The sequence below is a fragment of the Budorcas taxicolor genome, chromosome 2, assembly GCF_023091745.1.
Source record: "Budorcas taxicolor isolate Tak-1 chromosome 2, Takin1.1, whole genome shotgun sequence".
In the NCBI taxonomy this organism is placed as follows: Eukaryota; Metazoa; Chordata; class Mammalia; order Artiodactyla; family Bovidae; genus Budorcas; species Budorcas taxicolor.
Genome location: NC_068911.1, coordinates 162,443,613 through 162,456,152, shown reverse-complemented (window position 1 = coordinate 162,456,152; position 12,540 = coordinate 162,443,613). Strand labels below are relative to the sequence as shown.

General features: G+C 37.4%; 1 protein-coding gene across 13 annotated transcripts in view; it reads left to right on the top strand.

Moving 5' to 3' along the window:
- Window positions 1-12,540, top strand: part of TRIP12 (thyroid hormone receptor interactor 12) — a 152,607-nt gene that overhangs the window by 114,710 nt on the left and 25,357 nt on the right. For all 13 annotated transcript variants that reach the window (XM_052635911.1, XM_052635910.1, XM_052635908.1 and 10 more), the window contains 8 exons: window positions 1,551-1,779; window positions 2,078-2,196; window positions 4,595-4,802; window positions 6,993-7,093; window positions 7,312-7,486; window positions 8,713-8,854; window positions 9,901-10,092; window positions 11,780-11,931. In XM_052635911.1, the coding sequence (XP_052491871.1) occupies window positions 1,551-1,779; window positions 2,078-2,196; window positions 4,595-4,802; window positions 6,993-7,093; window positions 7,312-7,486; window positions 8,713-8,854; window positions 9,901-10,092; window positions 11,780-11,931 (1,318 nt within the window). The remainder of the gene's footprint in view (window positions 1-1,550; window positions 1,780-2,077; window positions 2,197-4,594; window positions 4,803-6,992; window positions 7,094-7,311; window positions 7,487-8,712; window positions 8,855-9,900; window positions 10,093-11,779; window positions 11,932-12,540) is intronic.

Here is a 12,540-nt window from a genome sequence, read left to right as displayed (position 1 = left end):
TAGCTTTCTCATGTAATATCAGCAGTGTTAATTATTTTTGTCATGCTGTGCATTACATCCCTAGTATTTGTCTATCTTGTGACCTTCTGACTGCCTTCATCCAGTCCCCCACCCCACCCCAGTAATACTATGTGGAGTTTGGTATAATGGGCTTACAACACTGTGTTAGTTCTTGTTACACAACATAGTGAGTTCAGTACTTCATGCATTTCAAAATAGTCACCACCATCAGTCTACTTACGATGTTACCAAAGGTATTACATAGTTATTGACTGTATTCCCCATGTTGTACATTTCATACTTGTGACTCATTTATTCTTCAACTGGAAGTTTGTACCCCTTAATCTTCCTCACTTGTTTCTTTTTTCCCTCCAACCCATTCGCCCTCCCCACCCCGCACCTTAGCAGTCACTAATTAGTTCTCTTCAGCCCAGGCAGTTTTTAAAATCTGATCTTTTTATTCCTACTCTACATTTAGATCCAGTCACACCCCATCAGATCAGTTCTTTCTAATCTTATGTTTTATACTTTCGCATCAAAATTCTCTTAATTCATGAGAATTTTTTTACCCTCTAGTTTTTGCCATTTGTCTCTTTCTGGAGGGCTTTTGGTTCAGTGCTTTTGTAGTTCTAGCCCAGAGTATAAGGTCCAGGCAGTCTGTATTCCGCGCTGCTCTTGTAGCCCCTACACAGCCATGCACAGTATGTAAACAAATGTAAGTGGTTGTGTTTCAGTAAAATTTATTTACAAAAAAAAGTAGTGAGGTAGGTTAGGCCTTTGAACCATACGTTGCCGACCCCTGTTCTAGAGCTTTTCATCTGTTACCTTTCTCCTACATTTTACTCCCTTTAAGCCCAGTGACAGGTCATCTTTTTCCAGCTTCTTGCTGTATGTATACTGTGCTTAGTCACTTAGTCGTGTCCGACTCTTGCAACTCCATGGACTATAGCCTGCCAGTCTCCTCTGTCCATGAGGATCCTCCAGGCAAGAATACTGGAGTGGGTTGCTGTGTCCTCTTTCAGGGATCAAACCCAGGTTTCCCACATTGCAGGCGGAATTTTTACTGCCTGAACCACCAGGGAAGCCCAAGAATACTGGGGTGGGTAGCCTATTCCTTCTCCAGGGAATCTTCCCGACGCAGGAATTGAACCTGGGTCTCCTGCATTGCAGGTGGATTCTTTACCAGCTGAGCTACTCCTGCATACTCAATATTCATTTCTTCAGCTGCATTTATTTCTTACCGGTAGTTTTAACTGGTTAGTTAGTACTCAGATGTCCCCAACATTTTGTGAAACAGGTATTAGTGAAAATAAGAGGTACAGTGTCGTGCTACCTTGTGTTTTGCAGCTAGCTGGAAATAGTCAGTGGTTTTTTAAATTTTTTTAATTTTTAAATTTGTCTTAGTGTTGTTTGGGGCATCTTTATAGACCCCAGTTGATTACATTAGATAAGTTAATTTCCTTTATAGCATTGTACATCCACTTCAATTTTATGTTAGCTCGCTTTATTGTATTTCTGAAGCCTTTAAGATTTTACATTTTTTATTGCAGGTGGATATTCAGAGTTAAAGAAGGATGATGCTCGAGCACAGCTTATGAAAGAGGATCCGGAACTGGCTAAGTCTTTTATTAAGACATTATTTGGTGTTCTTTATGAAGTGTATAGTTCCTCAGCAGGACCTGCGGTCAGACATAAGTGCCTTAGAGCAATTCTTAGGATAATTTATTTCGCGGATGCCGAACTTCTAAAAGATGTCCTGAAAAACCATGCTGTTTCAAGGTGTGTGAAACCCAAGTCTCTGCAGTTAACTTCAGAAAATTTTAAAGCCATGTTATAGTATAAAATGCACAAAACAGTTAATCTGGAGTATCTGGAGCCCTTAGTTGTCTTTCTATATTCACAGACACCTTCAATAAAAAATAGATAAATGGAAAAGTTGAGCATTTAAGAAAAATTCTTATTTTAATGGACAGGTTTCAAAACTAAAATATTTTGCTCTCAAATTTAAAGTTGTGTGGCCAGCAGTAATTACCAGATTCAGGCAGATGCTTTATATACAAATTCTTTCTTTTTTTAGTCATATTGCTTCCATGCTATCAAGCCAAGACCTGAAGATAGTAGTTGGAGCCCTTCAGATGGCAGAGATCTTAATGCAGAAGTTACCTGATATTTTTAGTGTTTACTTCAGAAGAGAAGGTAATTCCGTTCATGATAATTAATTGATGGTTAATCTTTTAGTCTGAATATTATTTTAGTAGAATTATAGTTATAATCTGTGAAACAAAAATTGTTACTTTTATATAATTTACATGCTTCCAGCTTTAAGTATGTATCATGCATCTTTTTAAAACCTTGTATTACAGTTATATGAGATTCACTTGTTAATTGATGAACACTTACTAAGTTTCAGTGATTTGAGTGTTTATGGCCTAGAAGCAATTTCTAACTTTTCTTTTTATGCTGGTAGCATACAGTTGCCCTAAAGATTCTTTGAAAAAGTCAGAGGTCACTTTCTCTCCCAAGGAATCCTGTTAATAGATCAGTACAGCTGTATATGGGATTATTTTTTACTTCATTGTGTAGATAATGAAATATTTTAAGACTTGGAATAATCTTCAGAATGCAATTTGTCTGGTCCTCTAATTTGAGGAATTTCAGTTTCGAAATCAGCCTTGGGGACATGGTATTTTAGCATTCTCTTCTTGAAAACCTGAAAGATGAAACTGTGTCACTCATTCAGGGTGTTTATCCTTTTCTAAACCTGCAAAGATAATAAAAGAAGTTCTTTCTCATCAACAGAAATCTTTTTATGGGTCTTGTGGTCTATCAGGTTACTTAGGTCTTGTGAGGATGCAGAAAATAATGGTGTTCTCCTGGCATGTAATACTTTGTCTTCAATCCCAGTTCTTTATGCTCATAATCACTTTTTCTTATGTGGAATTCATTTCTCTTTACATCTTGAGAATATAATAGACACACTAGTGTAAAAATAATATTGAGTCAAATGGGAAGAAGTTCTCACTGTTTATTGTTAGCTCTGTTCAAATAATAATGGGTTTTCAAAAAATCCAACACTACATGTTTATATGAAATAGAAGGCAAACTCTCTTCGTATCCCAGAGGCAATAACTATGGTTAACAAACCAGATTTATGTACCTGTTCTGTGCTTACCTAAACACTCGGTGTATATTCTTATTTTTAGCCTTAGGTTATCTTGCATTTTTATTTTGTTTTAGGTATTCTATGTTTGTTGTCATTTGCTTTTAGTTGCTTTATGATTTGAGAATCGGTATATGAATATATACATGAGAATATGAGAATCGGTCTTTTTTTTTCAGTGATGTTTTAAAAAACTTTTGATCCTATCAATCAACTATGCCATCAGATTGAATTTCCCACCCCCAAGTATTTGTATAGCATATACATGGTGAGGTATATGGAGATATCTAGATTGGTTCTCCCCCTTTGCATGTGGCTTGTCTCACTGTTCTTTGAGGTTCCATTTAAAGATCACTTGTTCCTAAATATCTACCCTGCCTCCTGAATTGTTAGATCTCCCTATGGTATGCTCCGGCAGCACTGTATTTTATTTCTCATAAGCAGTTCACTCTGTATTTTTAATTTCTTGTTATATATTTCTCATTAGTTAGTAAGTGCCCTGAATACATTTTTCTTAGCCATGGCCATATTCTTAGTGCCTTGCTCACAGTCTGGGCATATGATGGTTGCAAATAATACTTGTGGAATGAATGTCTGAAGTTTGAATTCACTCAAAAATCTTTTTTTTTTTTTTAATATAAATAATCTGATGGAAAGTTGTGGACTCTTCAGCAGAAAAATGTGAATGTTGTGAACATGTGAACACACACCTTTGTATTCTGTCTCCCTCCCCACCCCTCTCCAGCCCCGTGTGCTTCCTCCCACAGTCGAACCCCAAATATAAATCTCTGCCTTAATGGGTTATTGTTCCGTCTCCTTGTACACTTGCAGGGATGTGAAAATCTCCATCCTTCAATAGCTGGTGTTCTGTTTATTGGCAGTAGTGTTATTGTGATCTTGTCTCCTTGTAGCATTTGAAGTTAATAATTGTAGATCCTTTTCTTATCTTTTGGCTATCCAGCCACAGGTGCACTGAAGTTTTGTAATTGTTTTTGATTCTTACAGTGGGTACTTTAAATTTCTGGTAGGACTTTATATGTGACCCCATTTAACATTTTGAGTATATTGGAAGGCCTCAGAAGAGATGTGTGTTCAGTCGCTAAGTCGCGTTTGACTCTGCGCCCCATGGACTGGAACATACCAGGTTCCAGTGAGTTTCCTTCACCGTCTCCCAAGAGTTTGCTCAGATTCATGTTCATTGAGTTGGTGATGCTGTCTAACCATCTCATCCTCAATATAAGTATCTTTATTTAAATTTGAATTTACTTCCTTCTATTTTTTGGAGTCAGGTTGAAGACTCTGGCACCTCAATTATTTTCCTGTTTTGGTGTACTTTTTATTCATTCCTTGTGAATCAACATTAATGTTTAGGGATCTTGTAATGGTGGGGAGGTAGTCCTGATTAACACACACTCTAACCTCTGTTCTATAAAGGTGTAATGCATCAAGTAAAACACTTAGCAGAATCTGAGTCATTGTTGACGAGTCCACCAAAGACATGTACAAATGGGTCCGGATCCTTGGGGTCCACGCCATTGGTCAACAGTGGAACAGCCACGGCCGCCACCAATGCCTCGGCTGACCTGGGGTCCCCCAGCTTGCAGCACAGCAGAGACGATTCTCTAGACCTGAGCCCTCAAGGGTAAGTCAGAGTCCTGCAGTGACTCTTGTGCTCTTTGCTTGGAATTGTGCCCTGATCTCTGAGTCGCACCCATGGAAGTGAAGTGTGTAGGGCACTACAGAGAGTGTACATTTTTCATTTTTTCATGTATGTTTTGTTAAGTATTTAATGAGAATGGGAAGAAAATTGAACACTTACTGAAAACCTGCTGTACTGAGCCATGTTTAGAAACCACAGTAGAGACATAGTATTTACATTGACCTGCAAGGGCACTAAAGCTCAGAGAAGCTAAGTGGCATAATGTCGTGAACTTACTATAACGATGAAGGATTTGAGCCTCATTTCTGATACCATAATCATAATGATTATTTACTATATTATGTTGCATCATATATTACCAACTTTGAGACATCTAGATATTGATATAGTGAAAATATTAAAAATTGGAACTTTTAGAATATAAGAAAAGAACCTGATTTCCCATCTGTCTTTTACTGGTATATCGGAACTTTTGCTCTTATAAAAGCTAATGAGAATTCTAAGAAAATTCTCTGCTTGCACCTCTTTTTTAATTCCTTTGTTGCACTCTGTTGCTGAGAACGTTACCAGCCCTCATGTCGGTTACCATTTTGTACTGAAACAAATCACACTCTTAAAAGTGTTTTTGTTCCTTTGATGGAAGCTAAAAAGTCGATCTTGCTAAAGTGTATATTTAATAACTGGGGTCCAAAAATTTAATCTCATGAACTGCGAAGCTCAGAATCCTAGCTGCTCTTGGTGCCCCCTGGTGGCAGTTGTCCACCCTGATGTATATATGAGTTTTCAGAGTTCTGTAAATCCTGGTACAGTGTTATCTTAGGAAGCTACTGGGTTTAAGTGGTACCATGTAATGGGCACAGTCCAGGGTTTGGGGACCTAGAGGTATTACCAGGGACCCTCCACCTTCCCTGTTGTCTAGTTGAAGTGTCTTGCCATTTTTCTCTCCCAGCCTTGCCCACCTCTCTCTTCCTCACCAGTCCAGTTCTCTCCCCCAGCTGCTGTGGCAACCTGAGATCATTGCAGGGTTTTGCTCTGTAGCATAGGCATGGTGCCTGAGCTCTAGCACAAGTGCTTAGTAAAATATGATGCAGCTCACAGAGATGCAATGCTCCTGAGCTACTTTAAATGAAGGAACTAGACTTGATTATAGTTTCTGACAGTCAGTGCTTCTAAGGAAACAGAAATACTTTCAGAGAGAGACTTTCAGAGCTCTAAGTGATTGATTTCTCTTCTAATATGGTTTTAAATGAGAAGTTCATAAAAATTTGTAAATGGAATTAAGTTTATTCTTCGAAAGTTCACTTGTCCTAATTGTCAAGTATATTGATCACTCTATTAAGTGTTTTCAATAGACGTGTCAGATGTTGGAAGACTTTAAATTTTTTTTCCAGATTTTTCTTACTTGGATTATAATTTAACTGAACCATAACTTTTTTTATCATTTCCATTTTACGTAGTTTTGTTATTCTGTGAATGATAGTATAAACTATTTCTAAAGTTGTTAAATATAGTGAAAATAGTGCACAAAGCCATCCATATGTGTTGTATTTTATATATTCTAATTCAGATAGGTTGTTTACACTATCACTCTACTACATTTGTTTACAGATAACTGAATTTTTTATAAAAGTATTTATAAATGCATTCATTTTGGATATTATTATCTTTGCACACCATGAAATTACTTCGGGTAATATTGGAAAGTATTTTGATAATGTTAACCTTAATGTGCTGTGATTATTATTTTACTTACTGTCATTTAGATTAGAGAAGAAAAAAGGTACTCAGGTTTAACATTCTTTTTCTGATTTAAGATCGCATGGTTCGTTCTTTGCTTTGTATATTTATTTTATATACTTTATTTATGTACTGCATTTAACAATGGAGTTTAACAAGGATTAATGAGATACTCTGTCTATTTGGTTTTCTTTTAGTAATTCAGTAGTCAAGGTATTTATATAGTTAGGTATTTTCTGAAGTAATCAATTTCTGTGTCTGTACACTTGTAGAACGTTGGTGCAGAGTTGGCATTAAATAATCACTAAATGGAAAATACTGTTACGACAGTATTTTATAACACATTGTTTCTGCCATTTTGGCTTGCTTTTAAGTGAGTGATGATATTAGATGATGATAATTGCTAAACTTACCTCATGTTTTCCCGTGTGATAGTCGATTAAGTGATGTTCTAAAGAGAAAACGACTGCCAAAACGAGGATCAAGAAGGCCAAAGTATTCACCTCCAAGAGATGATGACAAAGTAGACAATCAAGGTAATTTGTGATGAAACCATGGGGAGGTGAAGGGAGAGGAACCAGCGGCTAAAGACACATGCTTTATTTTTGCTGACAGCTTTGAATCATGCCTGAGTTTGCTGAATTCCCAGTGCTCTTAGTTCTTGTAGCTAATTAATCTGTTGAGCGGAAGTCTTAAAATTCTGTTGGTTTTCATCATTTACACTAAAATGATTTAAGTATTGTTCTCTCCATAGCTAAAAGCCCCACCACTACTCAGTCACCTAAGTCTTCTTTCCTGGCAAGCTTGAATCCAAAAACGTGGGGAAGATTAAGCGCACAGTCTAATAGCAACAACATTGAACCAGCACGAACTGCGGGAGTTAGTGGTCTTGCCAGGGCCGCCTCAAAGGACACCATCTCCAATAATAGGTGAGGTGGGGGGATTCTGTGTTACTTCTGTTTCTAGATTAAGAAAAGCTTCATGTTATTCTAGTCAGTGTACCTATTATATAGAGATCAAAACATGGACACAGGCCTTTAATTTTTGCTCAGAGGTCGCATAGCTCCAGGATGGAGCAGATTCTCAGTTCTTGAGCCTGATGTCTGACTTTTTCTCATATTTTACAGTTTCAACATGTCTAGTTGGGAGTTGTGTATGTTCAAAACCAAGCAAATAGATTTCCCTTTGAATTTGTTCCTTAGTTTTGTTCTGGAAAAGGGAAAGCTGACGTATTTTCTGAATGTACACATGCTCTTTTATAATAGCCCTCTTCTGCACTTCACAGTGGAACATAAGGATCTTAGAGCAGAGCCCTTTTTAGGAAATGTAAAACTGTCGGTTAAACCATTCACACCAATTTATGGCTTTAAAAAAATTATTCCTTTAAAATCCTCAAGGATTGTTTTGTTTGACTCTGGGTGTAACATAGTGAAGTGAAGTGAAGTCGCTCAGTTGTGTCCGACTCTTTGCGACCCCATAGACTGCAGCCTACCAGGCTCCTCTGTCCATGAGATTTTCCAGGCAATAGTACTGGAGTGGATTGCCATTTCCTTCTGGGTATAACATACCAACAGGGATTACTTCCTCTGCAAATAAGAAATTTTTAAAAAGCAAATTCCATTGGGAAAACAAGCTCTTTTTGTTTGGTTTGGTGGGTGGTTCTCAATTTCAGGTAGTAGAAATAAGCAAATATATTTCTCAAGTTACTAGAATTTGTTATTTGAACAGTGAGGTCTCAGTTGTCATAGCTTATTATGCACCTAATAGGTACATGTTTCTGGTCTATAGGAACATAAGGGACAGTGCAGATATGTCTGTACCTTAGAAAACAGTCTTGGAAAATTGCTTTCAGGTTAACACTTAAGAAACTGTTAGGTTGTAGTGTCCATAGATGTTAGAACTGGGTTGTTTTTTTTTTTTTTTGGTCTTCATGTAGTGACATGAAATGTATTTTAAGTATTAACTGTGCATTTCTCTAGGTATAAGCCCATTTCCAAACTGAAACTTAAGTGAATGTGGAATCTAGATTTACTAGTCTATCAACATAGGCCAAAAAAGAATTTTAAATGTAGCAGCTATCTGCCTTTGACCAGAAGTTATAATTGAAAACTTTTCTATGTACACTGAGTTTTTAATATCTTTTTCCTTCTTGCAGAGAAAAAATTAAAGGTTGGATTAAAGAGCAGGCACATAAATTTGTAGAGCGTTACTTCAGTTCTGAGAACATGGATGGAAGCAACCCTGCATTGAATGTCCTTCAGAGACTTTGTGCTGCGACCGAACAACTCAACCTCCAGGTACCGCAGCCAGTGCACCTAGCTGCTTCTCTGGACTCTTCCATCCGGCTCCTCCTTGCCTTGGTGACCCTAGATTTCCCTGGATTTATTTGTCTTAGAGCAACTTTTCTAACCAGACCTGCTCCTTTGGCGCTGACGTTTCTTTAACTTGTCTCTTGACTTCCGTGTTTCCTCATCTTATCATTAAGTGTGCTAGACATCTGGTCTTTGACTTTTCTCTCCCTCACCTTCCAGATCTCTTAACAAATAAAGTGTCCCTCGGGCACATCTCTCCTATCAGGTGTCTCCAGCTACAGGTACTAGCCTATGTTTACAGACTAGTAAATCCAGATTCCACATTAGACCACTTAAGTTTCAGTTTGAAAATGGGCTAAGATATACTTAGAGACATGCACAGTTAATACTTAAAATATGTTTCATGTCACTACATGAAGACCAAGAAAAACAAAAAAACCGGTTCTAATGTCTGTGGACTCTACAACCTAGCAGTTTCCTAAGTGAGGGAGAAGCCCCTCTTTCACCGCTCTTTACCTGTGCCCTAAGAGTGCTCAGAAAGGGTAGAGGTGTCATAAACCTTTTGTGTTTCATCTGATTCTTTTTCCATTTTTGATGTACTTTGATCTGTGTGAGTAGCATATGTTTTCTAAGAAATTGTCTATTTCATTAAGTCTTCAAATGTACTATAAAGCCACACCTTAAACTCTTGTTCTGTCTTTTCATTTTGGTATTATATCTCTGTTCCTCCAGTTTGCTTTCTCATCCTTTGTCTTTTTTTTTTCTTTAATACAACTACATTGGTTAAATGTGAAGTTTTGTTGTTTTTTTTTAATGTCAGAAGGGACACTGGTTTTCTGTCATGCAGTAATAACATTTTGTGAATGTGTGTGTTTGTAAGATATTGTTTTTCAAGGATCTACCAAGTATGTACCACTTGCCCCTGATTTCTTTTTTAAAGGTGTTTAAGTATCGGGTTGCTTTGGTGGAAATATGAATTGTGTACTTATTAAGGACTCTAAATCAGTGAATACTGTTTTCATCTCTTTCAGGTGGATGGTGGAGCTGAGTGCCTTGTAGAAATCCGTAGCATAGTCTCAGAGTCCGATGTTTCATCGTTTGAAATCCAACACAGTGGATTTGTGAAGCAGCTGTTGCTTTATTTGACATCTAAAAGTGAAAAGGACGCTGTGAGCAGAGAGATCAGATTAAAGAGATTCCTTCATGTATTTTTTTCTTCTCCAGTAAGTTACCTAATAATCATGCCTGTGTGTCTTATTTTGGGAGTAATTTTTTACTCATGCAGATATTTTCATCCCAGGAGTAATTTCTAATAGTTCTTGGTCAAGATACTGAGGTAAAGGTTTTAACTTGGATATTATACACATATGGATTCCTTGGTCTTTTATGCGTTAGGTAAACAGTAACACAACAAAAGGGTGAAGCAAGTGCACTTACTGAAGCAAGTGCCTATGCTGTGATTGATGTATCTTGATTCTGTGTTTTTGTGTAAGACAGACCATTAATTGTTTGGGCCTCCCTGGTAGCTTGGGCTTCCCTGGTGGCTCAGATGGTAAAGAATCCACCTGCAATGTGGGAGACCCAGGTTTGATCCCTGGGTTGGGAATATCCCCTGGAGAAGGAAAGGGCAATCCACTCATTTTCTGGCCTGGAGAATTCCGTGGACTGTATATTCCATGGGGTCTCAAAGAGTCAGACACAACTGAGCAACTTTCACTTTCACTTCCTGATAGCTCAGATGTTAGAGTCTGCCTGCAATGTGGAAGGACCCAGGTTCGAACCCTGGGTCAGGAAGATCCCCTGGAGAAGGATATGCCAACCCACTCCAGTATTGTCCTGAAAAATCCCATGGATAGAGGAGCCTGGCGGGCTACAGTCCATGGGGTCACAAAGCATAGGACACATCTGAGCAACTAACACGACTAACAGTTGTTGAATGTATTTGATTCTCAATATCTGTTTTTGAGCATATTGCAGTTTTCAGTATATTTTTTAATAGAAATATGGTAGACATCATGTATCTATAGGCATAAGATAAAGTATATGTGAACATTTCTATTTTGTATGTAAGACACAGAACTAACAATTTCATTGAGGAATGGTTGATCACCATTTATAATGTGGATCATAAGACCAGAAGCCACAGAGCAGGTTCACTTTCTTCACTCTCAGTGAGTGAAAGCAAAAGAGTAACCTGGACACTGGTGACTTAACACCATTCTACTTGTTCATAATGGCGTAACAGAAGGCAGTTCTCTGGATCGACTGTAATAGGGCTAAGGACAGCTCACTTGTGTGTGAGTGAAACTCACCGTGTCTGGTCATTGTTTGCAGGCATTGCTTGCATTATTTTAACTTGTTCCACGACCTAAAGTAGAATTGATAATTATTCGTGACTCATTAGCTGTATAGTTAATACTGGATATAGTTTTATACCATGCTAAAATTATGTACAGTCTGTAATCACTTACTGGAAATTCTTTGGGGCTGGATGGGTTTCATGAGTTTTGCCATACAGTACGTACACCACTTATTATCTGATAATCCCCAGTAGATTCTGAATAGTACTCCATATACATTAAGTATTTTTGCAACAAAACATATGAATATTCCTACTAAATAAAGGTAAATAAAGACTTCAAACAGCCATGTATCTGTCTGGGTCAGATTTTGCCACCAAATGAGTAGTGTTTTCAAGCCTTTTGGACTTAGGAATTGTGAATATGGGATTGTGTGCCTATATAAAAAGTGTGTTTATTGAAATAATTTATTTGGAAGCATTGTTCCAGCTAAATCCATCACAAAAAAATACAATAGAGTAAGTCTTTTATAAAACTGCCTATTAAATATTATTGAGTGGTTCCATTTCATGAGGCCTTGCTTAACCTGTTGGTTTATTTATAACTTTAGCTTCCTGGAGAAGAGCCCATTGAACGAGTAGAACCAGTGGGTAATGCACCTTTGTTGGCATTAGTTCACAAAATGAACAACTGCCTCAGCCAGATGGAACAATTTCCAGTCAAAGTGCATGACTTTCCCAGTGGAAATGGGACAGGAGGCAGGTAAGGATCCTTGCCTAGGTGTGCTCTTGCCACTGGATTTTATACTTTTGTTGAGGTAAAGTGGCAGGAGGTCTCGTGACATCTTGGTCTGCTCAAAGAACACTCATTATAAGGACTGAGGAGATTAAATATTCTAATATGTGAATCAAATAACTTTTATTCCTAAAATCATACCCTGTATCTTAAATATGTTTTGAAAATACGAAGCCAACTTGTGTTGGCAAGTTACAGTAGGCTTAGTTTTCCTTAAATTTAGGCTTAGTTTCCTTAAATTGATACACTTTAATGTATAAAGCTTTTCTCCAAGAAGTTTGTAGTTACAGATGACAAAATGATTACATTCTGTGTATAATGTGATTTCATATGTGATCCAAGTGGCTATAACTTTGCGTTTTAATGGGTTTTGACGAATAAATGTTTATTTTTTCCCATAATGTAGTAGCTTTACAGGACTCAAGTATAGAAAGAATACATTAAATTCCTTGATGTGTTTTTACAGAATGTTACAAGCTTCCTGGAATATTATGGCTAGCAGCCTGAAAAACTTTTAAAAAATTAGTTTGGTTTTAAAAAATATAGTCTGGTGTGTCATAAAGATATTTAAAGTTT